At 41.7% G+C, this 23,885-nt stretch overlaps 1 protein-coding gene across 1 annotated transcript in view; it reads left to right on the forward strand.

Annotated features, from left to right (window-relative positions):
• The window catches only part of COL22A1 (collagen type XXII alpha 1 chain), a 240,357-nt gene that overhangs the window by 206,398 nt on the left and 10,074 nt on the right, over nt 1–23,885 (forward strand). Inside the window, exons 44-58 of the mRNA XM_075743260.1 lie at nt 4,445–4,489; nt 4,960–5,007; nt 6,880–6,993; nt 7,177–7,230; nt 9,261–9,314; nt 10,156–10,209; nt 11,735–11,788; nt 13,035–13,088; nt 13,908–13,961; nt 15,034–15,087; nt 15,700–15,744; nt 16,698–16,751; nt 17,767–17,820; nt 19,782–19,835; nt 22,614–22,685. Of these exons, the coding sequence (XP_075599375.1) occupies nt 4,445–4,489; nt 4,960–5,007; nt 6,880–6,993; nt 7,177–7,230; nt 9,261–9,314; nt 10,156–10,209; nt 11,735–11,788; nt 13,035–13,088; nt 13,908–13,961; nt 15,034–15,087; nt 15,700–15,744; nt 16,698–16,751; nt 17,767–17,820; nt 19,782–19,835; nt 22,614–22,685 (864 nt within the window). The remainder of the gene's footprint in view (nt 1–4,444; nt 4,490–4,959; nt 5,008–6,879; nt 6,994–7,176; nt 7,231–9,260; nt 9,315–10,155; nt 10,210–11,734; nt 11,789–13,034; nt 13,089–13,907; nt 13,962–15,033; nt 15,088–15,699; nt 15,745–16,697; nt 16,752–17,766; nt 17,821–19,781; nt 19,836–22,613; nt 22,686–23,885) is intronic.

Below are 23,885 nucleotides of genomic sequence, written 5' to 3' on the forward strand. Positions count from 1 at the left end.
ATACCCCTAAAGGAGTAGACGCTCTCTGACCAAACACCCTTACGCTGCACATTTTTCAGGAAGCATCCACTCTCCTCTGCCTGTCTGCTGGGAGCTAAAATGTTTCTGTTCAACGTATCTACTTAGTTTCCTTAGATTAAAAAACAATCTGAATGAGAGATTGTCTTGTCCCACTATTAGCAGTGAGGGCACCCATTTAATAGGCTCTTTCTGTATTTTGATCATGATCATTTTAATTAACATAAACATTGAATTAATCACTTTTTAATTATGTTAATTATTTCTGATAACTAAGTTCTAGTATTACCGTGAAGTTAATCTTCCCCTGCATTTATCTTCTTAATTACAAAAACTTTGTGGATGCATACATTACTGCCATCGGAACTGAAAAGCAGAGTTTTCTGTTCTGGGGTTGATTTTCCCATGCAGTTAGAAGGACAGTTCCAAGGAGCCTTTGTGTTGGTCTTAAGGTACATACACCCCAAACCAGAGCACACTTACTAAATCTCCTATTGGCTTTTTATTCCTGGGACTTATAACCTAACTTATAACTTATAACCTTACTGCATTTCAAGTTTAATTTTCAGTCTTGTAATAGAACTACACCACCATAATCCTGTGTGACAGGCTTCCTTGTACAGTTTCTTTTATTTTCACATACATCACTCACCTGAGCATCATTTTTCAGCGTGTCATCTGCACAGCTTCCATCAGTTCCCTGTTAGAGACCATTCCTGTGTGTCAGATTTTGCAGACCGACTGAGTACTCTGGATCCTGTGCATCATACCTCCTCATTGCTGATATCTTTTTTCTGTACTGGTATGCTGTACCACTCATTGGATATTCTGTTTTATGCCAGCTACCGTTGGCTGCAAACTCCTGAAAGTGTTCAGAATTAATGAGCTTCCCAACACTGGTTGTTATTTGGGTCTGTGCATGTTCCCACATCACATTAGCAGTGTTTCTTTTCATTGCCATGCAGGTTTTTGGGCAGACCCTTTTTTTTTTCTTTTTTTTTTTTTCTGACTTTCTCTTTTCCAGTTTCCTCAGCTTGTCAGAGGCAGTTATACCCTCCATGCCTTCCTTCTAGCATTTTCTGAGCAAGGTTTGCAGCTTGGCCCTTGCTGTCAGCCTTTTCTAACTGGAGACCTCTACAGTCCGGCAATCCTTCTTCTACTTTGGACTCTGCTTCCAGTTGCCTGTTTTCTGATAACGCGACATGCTGAAGTGCCATCATCCTACATCTGCTTTGTTCATTTCAGCTTGGACAAGCATTCTTCAAAGGACACGTTCTCTTTTTGCAGTCTTGTACCTTTCAACTGTTTGACTTTTCCTGAGGATGCAGTGGTTTTCAGATTTGTCAGCTATGGCACATAGCTTAATTTCTTATGCTAGCTTATTTGCACCCTGTTAAAGACACTGCCAGCTCCACATCATACAGCGTTCAAGAACATAGGTCCATCTCTTTTTGTCTCAAGGCAATCTGATACCGTGTGGCTATCACAGCCATGCTTAAATATTTCCCAGGATTTCAGTTTTAGTCACTCTCTTATGTGTCTTTTCTCATAACTAAGAAGTCTTTTCCTATATTCTTCTTTTAATAAATCATGTTTAAATGCTCAAATTCCACTGCTAGTACCATATCATGTTTCAGATCCCTCAGCAAAAGGCTGTCAGCAAGTCCTATGGTAAAAACTTTATATACAGCTAGTCACCATGAAAGACATTTCTGAATTGTCTTTTCTTTGTTGCTTTCTGATCCAGGATGATTCTCATGGCTCAAGTTTTTGCTTTGCATCACACTCCTTAAAGCAAGTGCTGTGTGAGTCTTCCTGAATGTTGTGGTTTAACCCCAGCGGGTAACTAAGCACCGTGCAGCCACTCACTCACCGCTCTCCCTGCCAAGGGGATGGGGAGGAGAATGGAAAAAAACCTCTTGGTTTGAAGTAAAGACAGTTTAATAGGATAACAAAGGAAGAGAATAACAATATTAATAATAACAACAGTACAGCTAATAATAAATTATTAATAACAATACAAGTGATGCACAAATTCAATTGCTCACCATATGCAGAAAAATACAAAACCTAATGCCCAGTCTGTTTCCAAGCAGCAAATCTGCCTCCCGGCTAGCTTCCCCAATTATACCTGGAGCACGACGTTCCCTGGCAGGGAATATCCCTTTGGCCAGCGTGGGTCAGCTGTCCTGGCTGTGCTCTCCCCGCTTCTTGAGTACCTGCCAGGGCGTGGGAAACTGAAAAGCCCTTGACTTTGTGTAGACACTACAGCTACCTAGCAACAACTGAAACCATCAGTGTGTTATCAATATTATCCTCATACTAAATCCAAAACACAGCACTATACGAGCTACTAGACAGAAAATTAATTCTATATCTCAGCTGAAACCAGGACACTGAGCAAAGTAGATATGGAAATATAAGATCTGTAATTTTTAATTAGGCAACCATCTTCCCACTTGCAGAAGTGGTTAGGAACCACAGTGGAGAGGATGCCAAAAGCATGACGTGATGATAATCATCTGTGAAAAAGAAGAGACTTTGGGAACATCCCACAATCTTCTAACAACCACATCGCTGTTTTGTGGAAGAAACAAAACTATAAACAATTACAATGTTTCCTTTTATTTACTGAATTCCCCAGAAGGACATGTGTGGGGAATTATAAGCTAAGAATCTCCTTCACACCTTGTCTTCTCTTGGTTCTCACCTGCAGAAGGTTTAGTTCCTTGGGACTCAAGCTTTCATCCATGGGCCTCAGTAATGCTTCATTTCCACTTTAGCTCCACTTCAGTTTGTGTTTAATATTCATCTCTTAGAAACTCAAGGCAATTGAAGGATTGTTGTTCACCCAGAAGCGTTTAATGTTGACATAGAAAAAGAACAACCAGTATATTCTCCCATTTTCTCTCTCATCTAGCAAGAAGTACAGAATTTAAGTTATAAATGAGATATACAAGGATGAAATTCAAGTTTGCTCTATAGCTATAACCATGGTGTAGCAGGGTATCGCAACTTCGCCTGCGTGCACACCCAGTGCACTTAAGTCATTAATTCTCAGGTAGCCAAGTAACTCCCCGTCTGGCTTTCTTCATAAATAATACAATGAACTGACTGGAGACAATGGACCAACCTGAGACAAGGTGATTGACAGAACACCTAGTCCCATTCCTGACAAAGCATTTGACCAATTTTTTAAAGGAATTTTCCAGGTGGAAATTTTGCATAGTCTCAGAGAGTCCCCCCAGGTAGCCCCTGGTGAGCCTAGACTGAAAGCCATTACTTACATCTTCAGTGTGTTGATTAACATCCTGGGTGGGCAATCTGGCACCATCCCAGAGACCTCTCCAGGTGGGTCCAACTGCAGTATCAACCAAACTAAACGCAAATAAGATGCTTTTAAATGGTCAGTAGAAACTGTTCCTGCAGATGCAAAGATGGTCATGTATGGCAGCCTTTTGTATGTGGTTAAGATAGTTAGAAGATATTTTGTATGTTCTTTAAGGTACTCAATATGCCTAGAACAGGCACGCTTGAGTGATGACAGAGGGTGACGGGCCAGCTGGATACAGGAATTTAGCAGAGAATGGTTTGGGGAAATCTCACCCAGTTCAACTTAAAACACCACAGCAAGGATCCTTGCAATGCAGATTTCTGTCGCCATCTGGACAGTGACCACCTGTCCTGTTCAAAAGATTTGGTTTCCCATGTGGGCATCACTTTATGCAAAGATTAAAATATAATCTTTAGTTTGGTTTTGTTTGGTTTGGTTTTATTTTGGTTTGGTTGTTGATTTTTTTTTTGTGGATTTTTTTTAACAAACTAATGACTTGCTAATGACAGGCAAGAGATGCCTACTGGTCCCTTTTCCAAACCATGATTTCCTGGACCTTAAATTCTAAGGATGCTGCTAATTTCTATGCCTTCATTTCACAAAAACTGATACCAATACACCCCCACAAGCAAACAAACAAACAAACAGACTCATTGCTATTTCCAGTGCAAGGAACCTGTTTCCAAGGCTCGTGCAAAGCAAGGTCTTGATTTTGCATGTTACAGGTGTCTTCAGGGATTTAAAGCTTCTTCCTTCACACTGTTGCAAGTCAGTGTTTCCTGTGACCAGAAGACAAGCTAAAGCAATTTCAGTCTTTGTGTGACTCAAATGACTTTATCAAGGTCACATGGTAAAGTGAGGTTTAAGAGGGATACAGACAATGTGATTAAGAGATGGCAAAAAATCGAGAGGGATGACTTTTAAAGTTGCAGATATTTAAAGGAGTCTACTGTTTGCCACATACCAGGAGCAGTGGTGTTCAGTGGCAAGAAGTAGAAATATGTGCTAGTCCAAGCAGTCAACAGAGTGTGGGAGCAACCAGGGGATTATTATATGATAATTTCACATTTTTTTCTTTCTCTTGATCTGCAGGGTCTACCTGGAAATCCAGGAGAAAGGGGACCTCCTGGAAAACCAGTATGTAACTTCACTTCTGTATTACATCTTCCTTTTAACTCAGTTTCCACCTGTACACCTTACCTCAGAAGTGCAGTTCAGTGCATTTCCACTCTTCCCAGGAGAGCAACTGGAAGAGCACTAAGAACCATTAAGTAGTTATTGTAAAAATATCTGTGTGTTCTTTGGAACAGTATGAAAATAAATGGATATCCTACATGCAAATAAAAGCCAAAATTGTAAAGGCAATTTCTTAGCACCACTATGCCATACCCTCAGCAAGAACTACATTTCCTATATATGAAGAGTTCAACTCATCCCAGATGTGATGAAGTGCATTGATAATGTAGGGCAGCAAGTATGTGTTTGGCCCAGTGAGTCCTGGGCAGGGCAAGGGAAACCAATGAGAGTCCATAAGCATGTTCAGAAAAATTTCATATACCTTGATGTCTTTTAAAATTGCCTGAGATAATGAATTTCTCATTCCACAGGGTTCCTCACCCCTACTGTCTCCAGAGGACATAAATCTCTTAGTAAAGGTAATCAGCCTTTGAGGATGGAGGGAGTTTATCTGTATGTTTGACTAACACTCCGTGATGGGAAAGTATATGAGTTACAAGTGCAAAAGGTCCCTTTAAACACTCTGTCAGAGCTTGGTTGGGACACTAGCGCACATGCTGGAGATCAAAATCCAATGCCTTTTGACCATCCCCCAGCAGTGACATGACCTACAAAGATCTTTATGAGGTGGTGTATGTTACAAAAGCTCTGATACTTTTTCAGCTCTTTGAAGCACATGTTCCCAAGCAGAAATAAAAATTGTCAAGTTGTATTACCTAAATCAGAAAATGGCAACCATTTTAATAAAATGTCTGATTTTTCATGTATACCTTCAACAGTGACTGGACTAGGTTTGAACTGTGGCTGCAAAGTAATTTTGCATAGTGCCTCTAAAAGGATGCAGGTAATTAACCCCAGATGCACCCATGTTTCAAAAGTGATGATCTGTCTGCCTGCTTTTACTCTCCATGTAGAGACCTGTCTGGGAAATGGGTCAGTATTTGATAGGTGTTGACTGCAAAATCTTTACAGATTTACATGGTCTGAGTTGGGAGATTTTTAAGCAGTCTTGGGACATGGCAAGAAATCTTTTTTTATTGATTAAAGGAAACTAAAAAATTACCTTTCTTTACCAACCTCATTAACACAAGGACCTTTTTAAGCTGCTACTGTGAAATGCCTTTGTTGAAGAGCTGTCTTTCTTAAGGATCCAAGTATTTTTCCAGAGAGCTCACTGTATGGTTTTGTTTTGGATTTCTGGTCAGGACAATAGCAAGGGACTGATTCTTGGTTACAGGATGTCATTTTGATGTTCCTTTGTTTTCTTCCTTTGATTATGTTATGGTTAAACACACTCATACGCCTTGCATATTCTTTCTGTTTGGTACTTTTTCACTCCACGCTTGCTACAGGTCTGTATAAAGCAGCACCTTGAGATCCCAGATGAAATTAGGGCTCTGGGTGTCTCTCAAGCACTTATATTGTATGTAGATAAATATGCATGAAGGTTCTGAGGCTTAGAAAGTCAGTTTACCCCACAGTTTTGAATATGATCATTGATGGAGTTGGGTGTTGGAACAAGGTCTCCTAACTGTTGGCCTGATGATCTGTCTGTTGGGCTACACTGTCTCTTATAGTCAGGATTCATTCCTGTTCTCCTGAAAGGAGTCTGCCTTTGAAATGGAAATATAATCCCCATGGTATTTCATTTTCCGAGGATAGTAGAAATATAAGACTACTGAGATGATACTTCAAAGAGTTTTTGAAGGAGGGATGTGGTAATTCTCCGTGACAGTATTTGACCAGGACACTATGACATTCACTCGGTCTTCACAAACTCCATCGGATGAGTTCTCCTTGGTCATGTTAGCTGCCAAATAGTTTCCCTTGAAGAGCACCCTTTCTGACATTGTGCTGCAGCTGGGTTTTCGCTACCAATCTGCCCTCTGAACAGTAACCCAGCTCTTTCAGACTGGTGCAGACACAGTTTTCTAGTAGTCTTGTAGCATCAAAACAAGGTTGTTGGCAGCCTTGCTTTGTGGCTGTCTGACCTCCCCATTGGGGAGAGCTTTTCCTCAGTTTCTTGATCCTGCATGATTGGTTAGGACCTGTCCAACTAGAACTGATATGAAGACCCCATTGGAGCCTGTGTGAGCTCAGCTGCTGACCCTTGCTCTGCACCACGCTTCCCTCATTTCAGTTCTGTGAGGCAAAGTAACCCAGTTCCTCCCCAGCATGGTCAAATTGCAAAGGCCTACGCGTTCTACTAGCACCACACTGCTGCATTTGCATTGGGTGTCTGCTAGGTGCCTCAGTCTACTGCTAATTTATTTCTCCACGTTCTCTCCTAGGACGTGTGCACTGAATGCCCTCCTGGCCCACCAGGACTGCCAGGCATCCCAGGTTTCAAAGGCGATAAAGGCCTTCGAGGACCACCAGGTAGAGATGGGCAGGATGGAAAAATGGTAAGCGAGCTGGCGAAGTGACCGTGCCTTGGATGTGGTGTAACCTTGGTTATCTTATGATGTTTTTAGATGGTTGATTTTCATTTTTTTTCATCAACAACCTACTGATTTTTTTTTTTTTTTAGGTGTCTGTGGAGTCAATGGACTAAACTAGTGTTTACCTCTATCTCTTCTGCATTGCAGGGGAGTGCTGGTCCCAGAGGTCCTGCAGGCCCACCTGGACTGGATGGCCCAAAGGTTGGTTGGTTTTCATCAGCTGTCAAATGAAAACTTATTTGTGACTAGTTAGTACACTGGCTGAAGTAGGATCTTGGTGGCATCCAGGGGCAGGACTGGACTGTTGGGAGGGCCCTGTTCTGTAATGCCACATGCATGCAGAACTGCACAGCTCCCCACATGAACACTGTTTCACTTAAACAGTGTCTTCTGCTATCCCTTTGCACGTGCACATGAGCGCACACACACGCAGACACAAAAGGCCTGATTCTTGATGTTGAATTTCGTTACACTGGTGTTTTGATGAGAGGTGAGGACTTGAGATTAAGTTTCAATCCAAATCAGGTGAGGAAGAAATTAAAGCCGCAGCAATAGCCACCCTGCATGTTCCTCTCCTCTTTGAATCCCACATGCTTGAATCACTTAAATTAAGGATGATGCAATGGGCTGCTGGGCTCCATATACACTATCTGCCATGGTGGTTTTATCCACAGAGTCTGAATGTTTTCTGAAACACACTATAGAAACAACTCCTTGTTTCAGCTATATGCTTCTTCCTAACAGTCTAGGGACATAGGCCAAAACAGAACTTCCAATGTCTGAAGGATTCCAGTAACGTCACATTTCAAGCATTTCCCATGAAGAGATCTGTCATCAGTCTGCTCACAATGCCAGTGCCTGGTCACAATCAAAACCTTTACAACAGCCTAATGTGAAATAAATCAAAACAAATCAATGGAGGGAGAGATAAGTTAGTTTCATGATGGACCACAATTTCCTCCAGCCTTCCTTGCATTACTGACCTACTGGCTAAAACAGCTTCTGCTATATTAACTTCTTTGTATTTGCACTTACTAGAGTGTAAGACAAGCTAAAAGGGATTAATGAATTAATTTTATATCTTGCAATGTGGTGGGGAGAGCAGTAAAGTCTCAAAAGTAAATATAGGGTTGATCAAAATGAAGGTATGTTCCAGGATAAAATTTGCAAAAGAATTAGTAACCCATAAAGACAACAACTGGCAGAAACGCCAAGCAACCTGAGACATAACACGTCTGCTGCTTTCTTATATACTATGAGAAAGAAGAGATTTGAGTGGCAAGATTGAATGTTTAGAAGAAGTAACAGGATCAGTTTTAAACTGCACACATGCATGAAACAAAATCAAGTAATTGATAAATAGTCTAACTTGTATTCAGTAAAAAGGCAGATTCACAGACTTTGCAAAGTATATTGTCCTTACCAACACCATCCAAACTACTGTTAGGCCCCATTCTGAAATAGAGCAGTAGAACTGTAGATCTTTGGTCATGAGCAGCTTCATGCCTTCTGGCAATATGAATTAGGCCACTTTGAATTAATAAATATCAGCCCTTCCTCCCCACTTGTCTCAGAGCTCTCACATAGTAAGCCAGAGTATTATTTCCATGGCCAGCAATTCATTAGTGTTCTGTGCATTGTTCATAATTTGTTCCCCATCATCTCAATATTTTTCACTGTGTGAGATTCATCTTACCCTACTTTAAGCACTGATAATTCAGACATCTACATTTGAGTTAGCTGCTTCTGTTCTGTTGTCACTAGGACAGAGAGAGAGAGAGAAAGAGGGGAGCACTTTCTGGGTATGAATTTTCTGACTGCACCTTAGAAATGCCATTTTTATTGCTGCTGTCCCTGAAGGGAGAGGAGATTACTAGCTCATACTGTGGACGCCTTTGTTGGACCAGATGATGACTTACCAAGACGTGATTTAGCGAAGCTCCAAACAACCTATCTACTTTCTAAGGAGGTGGAAGTTCTATTCATGTCCATGAGACTGCAACATAAAAAAAAGGGCTATGCTATGGTCAAAGGCCATTCTTCACATATATTCGTGGCTCCAACATTGGTAGTGAAAGTCTAGGGAAGAATTTAAGAGGAGAGCAAGTAGGACTCAGTCCTTATTTATGTGTTTTATGCTCAAATGTCCAAGTGCTTTATGAAATAGGTAAAAAAGCTGATACCATACTGAATCTAAGTGACTTTCAATGTTGGGTTTTTTTCATTATTAGGGTGCTAAAGGAGACCGTGGTATGACTGGGGATGCAGGAGAAAAAGGTGAACAGGTAAAAAAAAGAGTGTCGTTTCCAACAGTTTCCAACAGTTTTCAATCACTGTGATTGTTCCTTCATCAATAACTTCTGTGATGTCAGTAGAGGAATACATTTCTCAGAGGCAGAGGATAAAGATGGGAGCTACTCATCACTGATAAACCTCAAATGGGCTACGCTGAAGAGTGGAACTATAGCAGTACTCCACAGGCTTCCATCCCCATCTCTAATAAAATCCTTCCCATATGATCTGTTTCCTCACCTCTAGATTGGATGCATTCAATTCTTTATATTACCCAACCTTTAGTCATTTCCTCAGATAATGCCAAGGTGAGATCCAGGAAGTCAGACATCTTTGGGTTGAAAAAGCCAGTGTTTGTCGTAGAACATGAAAGTAAGGATGACCTCAGGAGGAACTGAGATGCCACAGGAAAGAGGAGAATGGTCTAAATTAGAGCAGACTTTCATAGCTAATTTTGCCAAGGGCTGAGTCAATAGTTGAAAGTCAAAATCAGCACCTTTACAATTGGATTTGTAGGATATTTTAAACAGGTTTGGTTTCCTGCCTGGTCTCCTGCCTTGTACAATTCCACAATGTCTGTTCTCATCTCCCATTAGTATAGACTAAAGTACACATTAGAAAAAGTACACCTTAAATCTATGTTTATTTCTGAAGTGCGTGCTTTGAAAACCAAGGTTTTGCTTTAAAAAGCCATGGTTCCTTACTTCCTTATAACCAGCTGTCTTTGTACTGTCTCATTTTGATGTTACCTCACAATGTTCAATCACCAGTTAACTTTTATACAACTAGAGATGTGAATAATGCATAAAGTCAGTCTCTCTTTTCGTTCTGCAGGGCCACCCTGGAATGCCCGGCTTCTCAGGGGCTCCTGGAAACCCTGGTCCACCTGTAAGTTCCTCTGTTGCAAAGATGGTCCTGTATTTTCCTTACTAATAAAGATTGTTGCAAGCTCCATATGGAAGAAAGGACCATTCCCACCTGTCTGCATTGCATTTGCATTTTCCAGCAGGTTCCTAATGGTCCCCTGAGTGTCATAGAGCTCCCCACTCATGATAATTGCTATTTAATATGTTGGCCACTTTTCACTGATTGCTTCAACTCACTCTGTAAATTGATGCTAAGCTTCAGTTGCTCTCTTTATACAGGGCAATGATCATGAAAACTCTTCCACAGAGACCACTTAGTAGTATGTGTATAGGTGTTTTCTTATATGTAGAACAAGTTGTCAGTCTAGAACCAGCAGATATAACACTATTTTAGTTCTCAATTTTACACAGTGGTATGAGACTGGATTTTCTCCGATTTCCATACCCTGTGGGTTACTTTTGAATTAAAAGGCCTTTTACATGTGTCTCTCTCCATCACAGTCCTTCTCATTCCTAGTCTACTCTCTCTGCAAATACAATTATGCTTCTTTTTGCTTAAAAAGGGGTGACAGTGCAGAAGCAGGGCTGAAATAACTTGGCTCTCCTTGTGGTATCACCACTTATACCCTCGAAGAGCTGGGACTTTTCCTGAGCAAAGGACTTTTCTTTCCAAACCGCCTTTCTTTGCTCACAGTAATCACCGCTCACATTGCTGCTTACGGTGCAGTTTGGCTCTGCCACGCTGAGGGTGTGCAGCCTTCATCTGTTCTGGGGATCAGCACAGTCTTTTCAAAGCTGAATTTACATTGCACTGACTAAATGACAGAATGTACCAGAAAAGAGGATTAGATTAAAATTCTGTGTTCAGATGGTAGCTGTGCCTAAAGGATATTGAATGCTTTGCCACTGGGACCACACGTAGACCTGTTTTGTGGGTCATTTGCGCTCCTGTAAGCATTATTTTAGAAGACAATAATACACATTTACTGTGTCTGTATTAACCTCACACTGCCACAGCCATAGGGTTGTGCCAGTAGGATTAAAACTCTTAAAATTGTCCTGTGAGACCCTCTGAACAGATTCACAGCCAAAGGAAATGTGCAAAGTAAAACTGAGCCTGTCAAAGCAGAGCAAAATGTGATGGTCCTCTAGATATCTTTTCTCTTCAAGTTTTCCTGACTTTTTCCTCTGTCTGCATTGACTTGTGGCTCAAGGAGTTTGCCTGCCACAAATTGTGTTTCAAACTGCTCCCATAATTTCTGTTCTTCAGAGTTATTTTTGTCACAAGATTGGCTTTTTCCTATTTGTCCCCTATTTTCAGAAGGAAGGGCCAGGACCAAATTCAATATCTGACTATTTCTGACTTTGGAGACTGATTGAATGCAGAGGTTGGCACTGCTTTTCTGTGATGAATGAAGAAATGATGGAATGAATACTGAACTGAGTGACTGAAGAAAACTTCAGTGTTGCCAGCTGTGGTAGGGGGTGTGTTGACAAATGTACAAAATGCTTTAATCACTCACGTTGTTTCTGCTTTATTTGTTTAGGGACCAGATGGAGCACCAGGACCAATAGGACCAGCAGGAAACCCAGGAGACATAGTAAGCTCTAAGCTGTGTGTTTCACCACCAGGTTCACCTATATTTAGCTCTATGAAGTAAAACTGAGCTGGAACCCATGTAATGTCCTTTGAAAGCTCCTCAAATGATTCAGCCTGAATCACCTCCACACCTGCAAGTAGGACCTCCACAAACAACCACAGATTACTCTGTTCTTGCAGTTTTGTTTACTCACCAAAAGAAACTCCAAATTAGCCAGAGCATAATCCAGTCCCTGGGACCTCTAAGGAGGTTCTTGTACCTCTTGTCTGTCTGTCCCTGCTATTAACATCTCTTAGCCTCTATAACAGGATAACTAAATCTGTTAGGATGCTTCATGACCCAGGCTAACACCTGAACTGTGCAGGGGATTGTCAAAATAAAACCAGCAACCTGTTGAAGGATGTCACAACACAGACTGCTCAGATGCCAGGACCTGAGACCACTGAAAATACTAGTACAGATGTAACCTTCCAGAGCTCCACCAAGAATTTTGCTACTGCTGTTTCATTTGAAAGGTGTTCTGATGCTACTTTATGGTAATACATCAGAAAACCCTGGGAGAGACAGATAATCTGATTGATGCTAACTTCAGGCTGAAAAGGAAAAAATGAACCTTCCCTGAGTAATGCATGCTGTTGAGCTGGAACAGTTTAAGACAAATCCATTTCAACCTGAACTTCATCATAAGTGAACGGTGATGGTCCTTCTGATGGCTCTTATGAAATCAGTGAGCATGCTCAGCAGAGGGACCAGAGACTACATGGACAGGCTGGCTGAAATTCCCTTTCAAATGGGTGATCAAGGTTGAGACACTGTGAAAGACCTGGGATGCTATCGTCCAGTCCTGTAGAGTAAGGGAATTTCTTGGGACTGTCAGCAAGGCACTTCTTATAACTACACATTTGATAGGTATAAAATATAGATCTTCTGCTTCCTGGCTGGACACCTCATGCAGGACATTAAGACTAAATATTAGAAATAATTAAACTTCCCAAAAAAATTACTAATGATTTCAGTGGTTTCTCCAGCCGTAACAAAACTAATATTGGATGCTTTATCTGAAAAGAAAGTCTTCCAGTTTAAACTAGAAGGAATTCAAGGAAACCTTGTACACTGTGTGACATGGGCTACAAGACCAGCTTCTCACAGTTGTCCTTTGTCAGACTGTACATTTGATAAATCTTCATTTGCTAGAAGCATCTGAGGAGCTTGTCTGACCCACACAGTGTGTCTGCTTTCTTTCCAGGGTAAAGATGGCCCTCCAGGTCCACAGGGCCCACCAGGGTTGCCTGGACTTCCAGTAAGTGCATTTCAGCTCCTTCTAATTCAATACATTAAATTGTTCATAAACACATAGGTGTGTAAAACAAAGAGATGACTTTTTTGGGGGTACTTTGAAAGCTATGCATGATCTGTAATGGTATCCGTCATGTTGATGCTATGTCCTTGGACCAGGATAGTGTGAATGCTGTATTTGATCACTTTAAAGCTAAGTGTTATTTACCAACATGAATCAGGTCTGTTCCTTATCTGCCTCCTCATTGGAAGAAATACTCTTACAAAGAGCACAAAAATCAACTAATAGCTCCAGTGTAAGAGCACCAAAATTCGTAGACTGGAATACTGTCTTTATCTGAATTCACAGTCAAAATAATTCCTTTGCACTGACTTAACTTCAAGTGTATCTTGGACATAGATTCTTCTCTTCTGGAAAATGTATTAGGACAACATTTTGGATTTTTTGTAATCTGTCATAGGGATAGGGCCAGAGCTATTTTTAGTGTAAAGTAGCCAAGCTGAATGAAGGTAACGGCATTATAATGATTTATAACAGCTGTTTTTAGAATCCAAGATTGTTGGAGTGCTCGCCTTGCTGAAAAGGAGGAAACCCCTTAGACTTGATGTATTGTAAAGGGAAACAGTTTATGCTGTTACAGTGGTGTGGCAAGGAGAGGTTTATGGCTGAGCTATAGAAATAGGGTAGTTTTTGGAGGGTTAGGCAAACTTAAGTATGCCATGATGAAGCAGAGTTGTCACTGTGAAACTCACACTGACAAAACCCACACTGATCTTTCCTATCGACTCCTTCCTTATACCCTGTTTTGCATGTCATTTACAGGGCATTGCTGGGAATGACGGCAAAGATGGCAAGCCAGGATCCCTTGGGGAACCGGTAATGTAATTTAAAACTGTATCGCTCAGGCAATCAGAGCCTACATCCAGTTATTGCTTTTGGAGCTGCCTATCTATGAACTCCTTAAGGGGGGCAGGGAGCCTGTTTGCACGTCTTTTTTTAACACCAGAAGGACTATATTGTCTTGAGCAATTTATAAGAGTCACACACTAGCAATCTTGAAAAGAAACTGGGTTCTTTTACTTTTACAGCTACTATAAATACACTAAAACTTAGTGATTCCACTTTTACAGCTACCGTAAATATTGCAGAGAAAGAAGGTTGTCTTGTAACATTAAACCTAGTGATCCATTTTTTAGGTAGAAGATTATGGGGCATAAAAAGTTTAGAGGAGATGTCTTTAAAGAAGCCTTTTCTGGATTGCTCTGTGACAGTTCTGTTGTCCAGGATTAGAGGTTTAATATTTGATTTTCTCCCCTTAGTCTGTATTTGCATTTGTTGAGGGAAAAAAAGCTGAGCCATGAAGTTATCAGCCAAAAGGAAATGTTAATAAATTGGGCAGTGAATGTTATTTCTTGCAACTGTGGTTTTTTATATGAAGATTGTGCTTCCAGTGTCTGGCATTGCCAGCTTCTTTCTGTGACTTGTGAGATGGGACTTCGTGGTTCTGTGAAGACCCAAGTCCCCAGTCATTAGGACAACTGGTATGTGGAGCAGTGCTTGTCACAGCAGCTGCAGACAGTCGTGCGCTTGCATCAAAACACCTGCTTCCTACATGCAGATGCTGATTTTGTACGCGCTTACTAGGTATTGTGCAACTCTGTGCATTACCCCTTTGGCATTAAACCACCGTAAAGGTGCACCAGTCCTAAGGTTTAAGCTGCCTTTGAACGTCAAAGGCTGCATTCGTAACAGTGTGGGTAAGGGTATGTATGGGAATGTCTGTCACTGCTGTCCTCCATGCACACTCAGACTCCAGCGTTGCTGGAGAAACCCTGAGCAATCACAGTTCTCAGTGCTGTTACATCTAAGGGAGAAGAGTAGGAGGTTTTCAAGAGCAGAGGGATGGACCTGAGACTCTGACTAACATGAATGTGATTGTTTCCCATAGGGAAAGCCTGGAGAACCAGGTCTCCCAGGCCAGGAGGGTGCCAGAGGCTTACCGGTAGGTGCTGCTCTGAAGGGTTCAATCCAGTCACTCTTCTGTACTGTAGCCAGGAAGCTTTTCTTGGGCAGATGAAGGCATTTTCTGATGCAAACATAAAACCAAAGAGCTGGCCTGGCTAAGAATAGTCATGGCATTGTGACTAAACAAATAAATAATCAACAAAAATCAAACACAGGCATTTCCAAATCCTTCACACTTAGAGAAGAGTCGGTCCCTTATCTAGAAGTTAAAGCACATATAACCTCATGATGATACCCCTTCTACCAGAAGGCATGGTCACAGCTGTAGCCCTTGTGCTGTGTTACACATCCTCTGAAAGGATGGGGACAATGAAATTGAGGGTTAAATAACCTATGGGCTGGTCACACCAGGAATACACACAGTACAGTCTTGGTCTTGCAGCCTAAGTAGCTATGGAAAGGGCTTTTCTCTCCCTGTAACATGGCCCTTCGTAATCACTCCCTGGAACGTGGCAGCTCAATGCTGACCATTCCCCAGTAATCTTAGGCAAAATTGGAAATGTTATTAAGAGAGCATTCAAGCTAGACATTTCTTAATGTTTCACGCACCGGCGTAATGGGTAATTGTCGCTTTCATTTTCTTTTGTAGGGTTTCAAAGGACAGAGAGGAGATACAGGTCCCCCAGGTCCCCGGGTAAGTAATACATACCACATGCATGATGATCCTGTGGAAAAAGATTGTGTAAATTGAATTTGACCTTTCTGAGGCAATAGGTAAAAATGATGACAGGTCTATGTTTAATATGTCTGTTTTCAACCACAATTCCATGGGGCACACCCATGGCATAAAATCACATCAGCTGTCTTCATTCCCTCTGCTGAAGTTCTGCTTCCAGGTAAGGTGAGGCAGCTGGTAGAGCTGAGTCCTCTGATGCTCCCTTTGAGATAGCCCTTTGTGAGAAAGTTTCAAGGATGCCTCCATACCACATCCCTCTGGTACAAATGCTGACGTACCCTACTGCACTTGTTGGACAAGTATCAGCTCTCCTCCAAAAATACCTAAAAAGTGCAGAGTAAGTCGAGGGACAAAACTTACAGAAATAAGAATAGAAATGTCTCTAGCCCTTTAACTTAGTTTCCTCTGGATCATAACCCCAAAACTGAAATCCTGTATGAAATGTTGGTCTCCTCTCAGTTTTGAGCAGTGCAGTACAAAAAGCTCCTGGATGCAGAAAGTGGAATACAAAACTGAATGTCCTTCTGCCTGATTCTGGCTTTTTACAGGGAAATAAAATGTTCTGCTTTTAGGAGCTTAGCTGAAAAATCCAGTGCTGGAGTTCCTCATCTCTTCCTCATTACAGTAGTTTCTGCGTCATGAATAGATTGGTGGTTTTCAGTGACTGCACTAGCAGTAGCAAATATTCTGCTGGAAAGCAATGCACTGCCTTGTGCATCACTTACAGAAGATGATTCTGAGTTATTTTTATAAGCTGCGTGTCATGTATGATGTACGAGGCTCTTGTTGGCTTTAAAAAGTTTTCACTGAGCTCAGTCCAATATTGCAGAAACTCCATACCACTTATAGTGGTGTTACTGGTCTGTCTTTGACCTTGAGCTGATATCTTTTTCCTTTTTGCTGAATTGCAGGGGGAGCCAGGTGCGACAGGTCCCGCTGGGCGTGAGGGGCCACCAGGCAAGGATGTAAGTGTACCATTTTAAGCAGAAACTAATCTCCTGCTCCCTGACAAATGAAGATTTTCATTCACAGTGACCCTGACCTAAAACAGCTGCAGAAACTGCAATAAAGGGTGAATTACTGCAGCAGTGCACAGGGAATGATTTGTGCAAAGATCATTAAAGTAACAAAGAATTTGAAGGTCTTTGTCACTACTCGGCTGCTGACACTTAAATGTCAGCTATATCTTTGGAAAAGCAGAGAAAGCTGCATTGTTTGAATCCCAGGCTGTGCTCCGTAGCCATGGATCTGCTTTCTGCCACCCTTCTCCGAGCAGTGCTTCATTCTGCAGGTCCCACTGGGCCAGGTTTTGTCACGCTTCTTCTGCAAAAGCTGTACCTTACTGAGTGTGTAGCTCCACTGAAATCTGTGAAATACCTATGGAATAAGATGCTGCTGCTCAGAGGAAAGAGAGATGGTACAAATAGATCCTCTGACATTATTAGTGTCAAATGCAGTCACATAACAACGTCCTGGGAGAGTGCAGCTGACGTGGGATCCTGCAGCAGCTGCTCAGCAAGGTACCGAGTGGCTGATGTGCCATTGCCGTGGGACTTGGGGAAGTGGTTTCTCATTTGCACCCCCTTGTATCACTGGAAAACTGTTGTGCTGTAAATGGTACCCTGAAAAGTAAAATGGAAGATAGACCTAAGGGAACCCCTCAGAGAAGACAGAAGCAGGTCTTAAGCCTCCCTCAAGAGAGAACAAATTTGTCAGTTCTTGAGAAATACTAGAGAATTCTGTCCCTGAGAAATCCAGCTTTAAGGTAACCTGATAATAATGGTTTCTGCCTGTAATCAGACTGCATTTAGTGGTAGATGTTTAAAATTCAAAAGGCTGGTCTTCCTCACACATAACTGAAAATGCTGTTTCCCTCTAATATATGAACAATGTAATTTAGTAGGAACATTTTCAAATGCTTGTTTTCTTGCCTTCATGTCAGATCTTTTTCACTCACCAGAATGCTTTTCTTCATTTCAGGGTGATACCGGTCCCATAGGACCACAGGGCCCTCGAGGACTCAGAGGGCAGCCGGTGAGTTTTCTCTCCTGACAAGCCATTTCTGGAGGTTCATTGTGTATAGGGGGAATGTGCTGCAGTCCAGAGCTCCGTTTTGGAAGAAGTCTTAAGCAAGATGATGTTCAGGTGATGTTTGATTAAAACACTTTCCCTATGTTGAGAACGAGAAATCAGAATGACATTGCTAGAAACTGATGAAGGCTTATAATAGTGCAATGGAGTGATGGTTGCTGACTCGGTGGGAAGAATAGTTTAATGGATTCTCCCAGGGCTGCAGTGTCAGAAGGGCTTATATTCCAGTCCTGACTCTGGCATCTCACTCGCTTCTCACATGGCCTCAGTTTTCAAAGGTAGACACTAATTGCGAGTGCCCAGTTTGAGATATGTGGAGTCCAGTTGTGATATTATTCATTTTTGTCATGCTTTCTGTAATTTTTCCTGGGGAAAAAAAAAAAACAAAACATAAATTTAGGAAAAGGTTTGTTTAATTGAACACCTGTAGAGTTTTATTACAACTTCAGTGGAGAAATGGCAATTTAGTTGACATTTCAGAAAGTGTCATTTGGAATGGCTGAGAAATTACTTTTATTAATTTCATGGGGTTTTCAGTTCTCTCTTAAAAATCAACCCTTTCCAAATTTGAATGCAGGTCTCTGTCGCTGAACCTAGGCTCATCTTTAATATGTTGCAATGAATAATTTCTTTTCCTTCTCGAAAGACCTGCTAGTGAAACAGATTCTACAACATGTTCCATAATCAGGGCAAAATACTGATTCAGCCAGCAATGCCAGAAGCTGGAGTGGCAGGTCCCTCCGAGCTGGGAGGGTAGGGGTTTAAATTGGACTGCAGGAACATATGGAGAGCTCCTGTGTCTACTTTATAATTTATCTCATCATTTCTGTACTGTTGGCATCACTCACTAACATGTCATGCCCCTGCACAACACTAGCAGTGAATAAAAATATTTGAGGAGACAGAGATTATCATAACTCCAGGCCATGTTCTTTTTTGGAGAAGAGATACTTGGGGTGTTCTATGTTGGAGGGCAAAGTACCAGTTTCTCTTGTTCTTCCTCTGCTTTGTTTCTTCTCTGATTAAGACTGTGAGGCATGATTTTGAATGTTGGCCAGTAAAAGGGTTGGTCTTTGTGGTCAACTCCAATGTAAGGGAAAACATCTCTGCATGGTGAACTGGGAGGAGAGAGGAGCAGGGCGCAGAATTTCATCTCACCAAACTTTAGTCAGTGTAGATGGTCAGCTCCGCTACTTTGGTAAGGAATGGTGAGAAACAGGTCCTTTTAAAGGATGATTTAGCTCATTCTGGGTTGTCTGATGTCAGGAAAGTATCAAATGCCTCAAGGCTTTAGAACAAGTATTTGTCTCCAAAAAAAGGGGAAGACTGAGATGATTAAAAAGTAGATGCCTGGCCTTTGGAGCCTGATTCAGATGATAGCCCTAAGAGGATGGTAGTCAATAATATGCAGGACCTACCTCAGTCACTGGAGAGAGGAAGTTTTCTAACACAGGAAGGCATGGGGGGATCGGGAGATATCTGTCAGCTAGTGCAGAGCACTTTATCATTAATCAATGAGTTGCCAAGAAGTGCTTCAAACATGGACTAAAGGGGCTTGTCTGAACACCAGTGACTTGGAGCAGCCATAGTGAGTGGCAGGAGGATGCTGCATGTGATAGGGATAAGAGTGAAGAAACAGAAGAGGAGAAGGAGTGCTGGTTTGGTCCTCTTCAGACTAGGAGATTTGGGTCCACATCTCTCAATTTTTGTCCTGAGATGGGGTCAGCCATGCAATCAGGGATGCAGAAGGTGTGGGGTCAGTTGGAAATAAGAGATCCTTACTCTGTAGTCTGCCAAGAGAGCAGGTTGGACAATGTTAAAGAAATCCCTACTGGTGTAGTAGTAGGTGGATATTTTTAATTGTAATATATGTTACTTCACTAAACTTTTTCCTTTTGACATAGGGCAAGAATGGATCACCTGGATCTGCAGGAGAACCTGGCCCAGCAGGTAACCCAGTAAGTACCACAAAGGGAAACTCATGCAGGAAACAGTTACATCAAGGAGAGCTGACTGATGAAGTGCGTTATGTGTATGTGCATTATGTGGTGGAGTGCATTATGTGTAGCTGCTTACCATCCCTGAAGTTGCTTTGTCTGAAGATTGGTGATCTGAAAATCACTCGCTGGCCCTGACATTGAAGGGGGTTTGGCTATGTTCCTGGAATTGAGCTACTGGCTAGGTCATAATTTTTCCCAGCAAAAGTTAAGTGTTCACAGAAAAAGGAAATGATTGATTACCTGGTATGGAAAAAAGATTGGCATGCCTCATCTTCACCAGTAGATTTAATTTTGCCAAGCAGAGACTGTGCAGCCAGCAGAGAGTTGTCACAAGGAAGGAGAGGGCCTCGGGGAGCTGGCAGACTGCCACTGAGGAATGGCAGCAGCAGAAAAATCCTCCCCAGGCTCTTGGGGAAAGAGCAGACAGCGGGCAGTAAACCAAGATCACGAAGCAGAATGAAACCCCCCAGGGGCCATCCTGTGTGGAAGAACAGCATGGTAATGAAAAACTGTAAAGGAGGACAGTGTTTTCGTTGTTTTGTTGGCATTTTTTTCCTCTGTTCTGCTGCTGAAAATTGTTCAGGATTCAGCAATTCCAGGCAAGTGTACCTTTATCTCCAGTAGCATCTATTGCAATGCAGAGCTCTTCCCTGTCTTTGTCCACCTAGACGTTACAGCTTGCTGGGCTGTTAGATTCAGACAGAAACAAAGGCATAGCTGGAGAATCTGAAAAATTACAGCAGGGCTGCACTCTTTTTGGCCCTTGCAATGCCATAAAGCAACCTCAGCCTCGCGACAGACTCGTGCCCTGAGCACGTATTGCTTTGCTGCAGGGATGTCTCCTCCTAAGTGGTCTCAGTGAAGCAAGCAACACCTTTCTGCATGGGGAGGTGATAACTCACAGATTACAGGTGGGATAGGAGTGGTGCAGTCTCACAGCCTTTCTGCAGCCAAGAATTAGTGCTGCTGATTTTTTTCTCCTGATTTAACTTCTTACCTTCCTGGGACGACTGCCATTGCTTCTTACACTGTGGATCCCCGCTGTCGCCTTTTCAACCTTCATTTCTTCTTCTCATCATGCCCATCCCTGTTCCCAATTCCTGTTACTGCTTTTTGGCTTTCTGGGTCTTCACCAGGCCACTGTGTCTTTGGGATGTCCTGTGAGTGCCACATGGGGGTTATTTTTTAATCATCACTGTATTATCACATTACCTAGACAGTCATCTAGTGACCTAGGCACTCACCAGGCAGGTTCCTGCACAAATACAGAACTACAGCAGTCTCTGCTCCAGAGGATTTACAGTCCAAAAATAACATAGGAGATTGAAAAAGGATGAAGTCAGATGAGAAAGAGGAAACAATGAGACAGTATTGGTCAGCAGAACAGACAGTCATCAGTATCCTTCTCTGTCATTAAAATGAATCCTTTCCCTTTCATAAAGGTTATTATGGGAAGTATTTCCTTGTGCTGTACATGAATCCATTTATTTCCAGCTTGTCTGGAAATGCACTAATTCCCTTCACAATGTGTTGTGACAAGCCAATATATTCTATTTTGAAAAACAGGAGAAGCAAGAAAGGTTATCATGGCAATAAGGGTTTCTTTTCCACCTTCACCATTGCTCACTAGTAATCACAAGGTAAAACCTGCCAGGAGCCTTCTCCTTTTGCATCTGCTGTTTGACAGTGCCCATCCCACTTCACAGTGCTCGTGTTTAAGCCTGCACACAGCGATGCAGCCTGGCCCCTGAAATCCCCAGGGCTGATTGCACACCCGAAAGCCATGTGCTTTGTGCCTGTCGGGTTCGTTGGTGCTCACTTTACACAAGACGGGCTTAAAATGAAGGCAAGTTTTACTTTAGAAAGAAAAAGGGATATGTTCTGAATTAGAAGGTAGGGGACAAAGTTGTGAAAGAAAAGGTAAGAGTGAAAAAAAAAAATCAGAAGCGTACATGAAATGGCTCTATGTCATGAACTGCCATTTAAGCTGCGCTGGTCTGTGAGAAAAAGGGATATTTTGGCAGAATATCACAAGAGATAAGCAAAAGGCAGACATTTGTTTAAATTGAACCTGGAAATAAAGGCAAAAGAGCAACTCAGTAGCTGTCTGTTGATTGTATTCTCATATTTGAGCAGTATGACCATCTGCACTGTTTCCCCATCGTCGCACATCACAGCATTTCTACTCTCCAACACCACCTTATAAACCGTGCAGTGCCAGAATAGCCACTGAACATACCTCCTGTCACTTCCATAATTGTCAGTTCCTTTTAATCTTTTCACAGGGACACCACATAGCTTATTAATAATGCAAGCATGGTGTTTGCAATCTGCTTTTCTAAATGACTTTGTTCTTCCTTTCCTTGTCAGTTTTGGGAGTCCTGCTGCTACAGTGAAATTTCCCAGTTCATAGAATCATAGAATCACAGAATCATTGTGGTTGGAAAAGACCTTTAAGATCATCAAGTCCAACCGTTAACCTAACACTGCCAAGTCCAACCACTAAACCATGTCCCTGAGCACCACATCTACCCATGTTTTAAATACCTCCAGGGATGGTGACTCAACCACATCCCTGGGCAGCCTGTTCCAATGATTGATAACCCTTTTGGTGAATAATTTTTTTCCTAATATACAATCTAAATCTCCCTTGTTCCAGTGTATCTGTAAATGCATACTCTGGAAAAGAGATGTTGGAGAAAGGGCTGCTAGTGTCTGTCTCATTTCTGTCCTAAGGGCCCTAAAGGAAATAAAGGAGAAAATGGCAACCCAGGACTCCCTGGCTTCATAGGACCCCGAGGACCACCTGTAAGTATGTCTGGGGATGGATTAGACCCACTAATTACATGCTTTTAAATGTTGGACTGATGAAGATGGGTCATCTTTAATTGGGTAAAAAAACCCCATAAGCAGGAGATCTGATAGATCTGATAGATCCAGAAGCCATACGCTTTACTTCCAAAGGAAACTGGATTGCAAAAATAGCATTTTTCTTACGGACAAACATCCATAATCTCATTTACTGAGCTGGTACCAGTCAGTCAGCCCTGATAATGTATGCATTAATCAAGCTGGTTCAGTAGTCTTCTTAATGTGCGTATGGGGTATTTATGTTATTCAGACTATATGTCTGCATGAACCCCAGAAGGGCTAAATAGGGAAATTTTAAGTGCTGATAATAATATAGGTATTTCTCATAGTTGCTGTTCCAAGGAAAATTTCTTTGTTACCAGCAACAGAGGTACATTGCAATTAATACATTCATATATTTCCCAAAGGGATCTAAAATAATACCTGAACATGTGAAAATATCACAGCCTGAAATCCAGTAGCTTTAGCCCTTCCAAGGTGAGTAAAATACGTTACATTCCACTGGAAGGATTAAAAAAGGTGAATGTTAGCTAAATATTTTTGTTTCTAGCTCTGCTGTGACTTAAAATGAGATTTAAAAGTTTTTCATATGAATCTAGCAGAGCTGAATTTTCCACAGGATGATTCTTTTTTTTTTTTCTTTTTGATGACTGGAAAGGGAGTTTTGTGATGAAAAGACGAGAAAGAAATATTTCTCTGGAAAATTAATTTAAAGCAGCAAACACGGTGGCCATTTAGAACTGAAGTGGCCCTAAGGAATACTCAAGTGAGTCTGATGCAGCCTAATTTGGAACTGATGTGATCACACATCTGTGATTAGTATTGCTCATGCATACATGGATGCATGCTAGCACTGTCAAAGTTGTTATATGTGTTTCCAGGTTATGGGAAAAGTACCACCTGCATGAACACTTTATAGATATGATCATGTGTGTGGATTGTAAATGGACTATAAAGATGAATCTTTCCATTTGTGATATGGGAAAGTGGGCAGAATTTTAGCAATAACTAGTTTAATGTTTGCTTTGCTTTATCAGTTCACTTCAGGACTGCAGTGACTGGGGTTTTTTTACTGAAATGCTAAAATATAAGATTGTATTGCCTAATTATCACATTATAAATGCAAAGTATAGAAAA

Source organism: Balearica regulorum, chromosome 2 (assembly GCF_011004875.1).
Source record: "Balearica regulorum gibbericeps isolate bBalReg1 chromosome 2, bBalReg1.pri, whole genome shotgun sequence".
NCBI classification, from domain to species: domain Eukaryota; kingdom Metazoa; phylum Chordata; class Aves; order Gruiformes; family Gruidae; genus Balearica; species Balearica regulorum.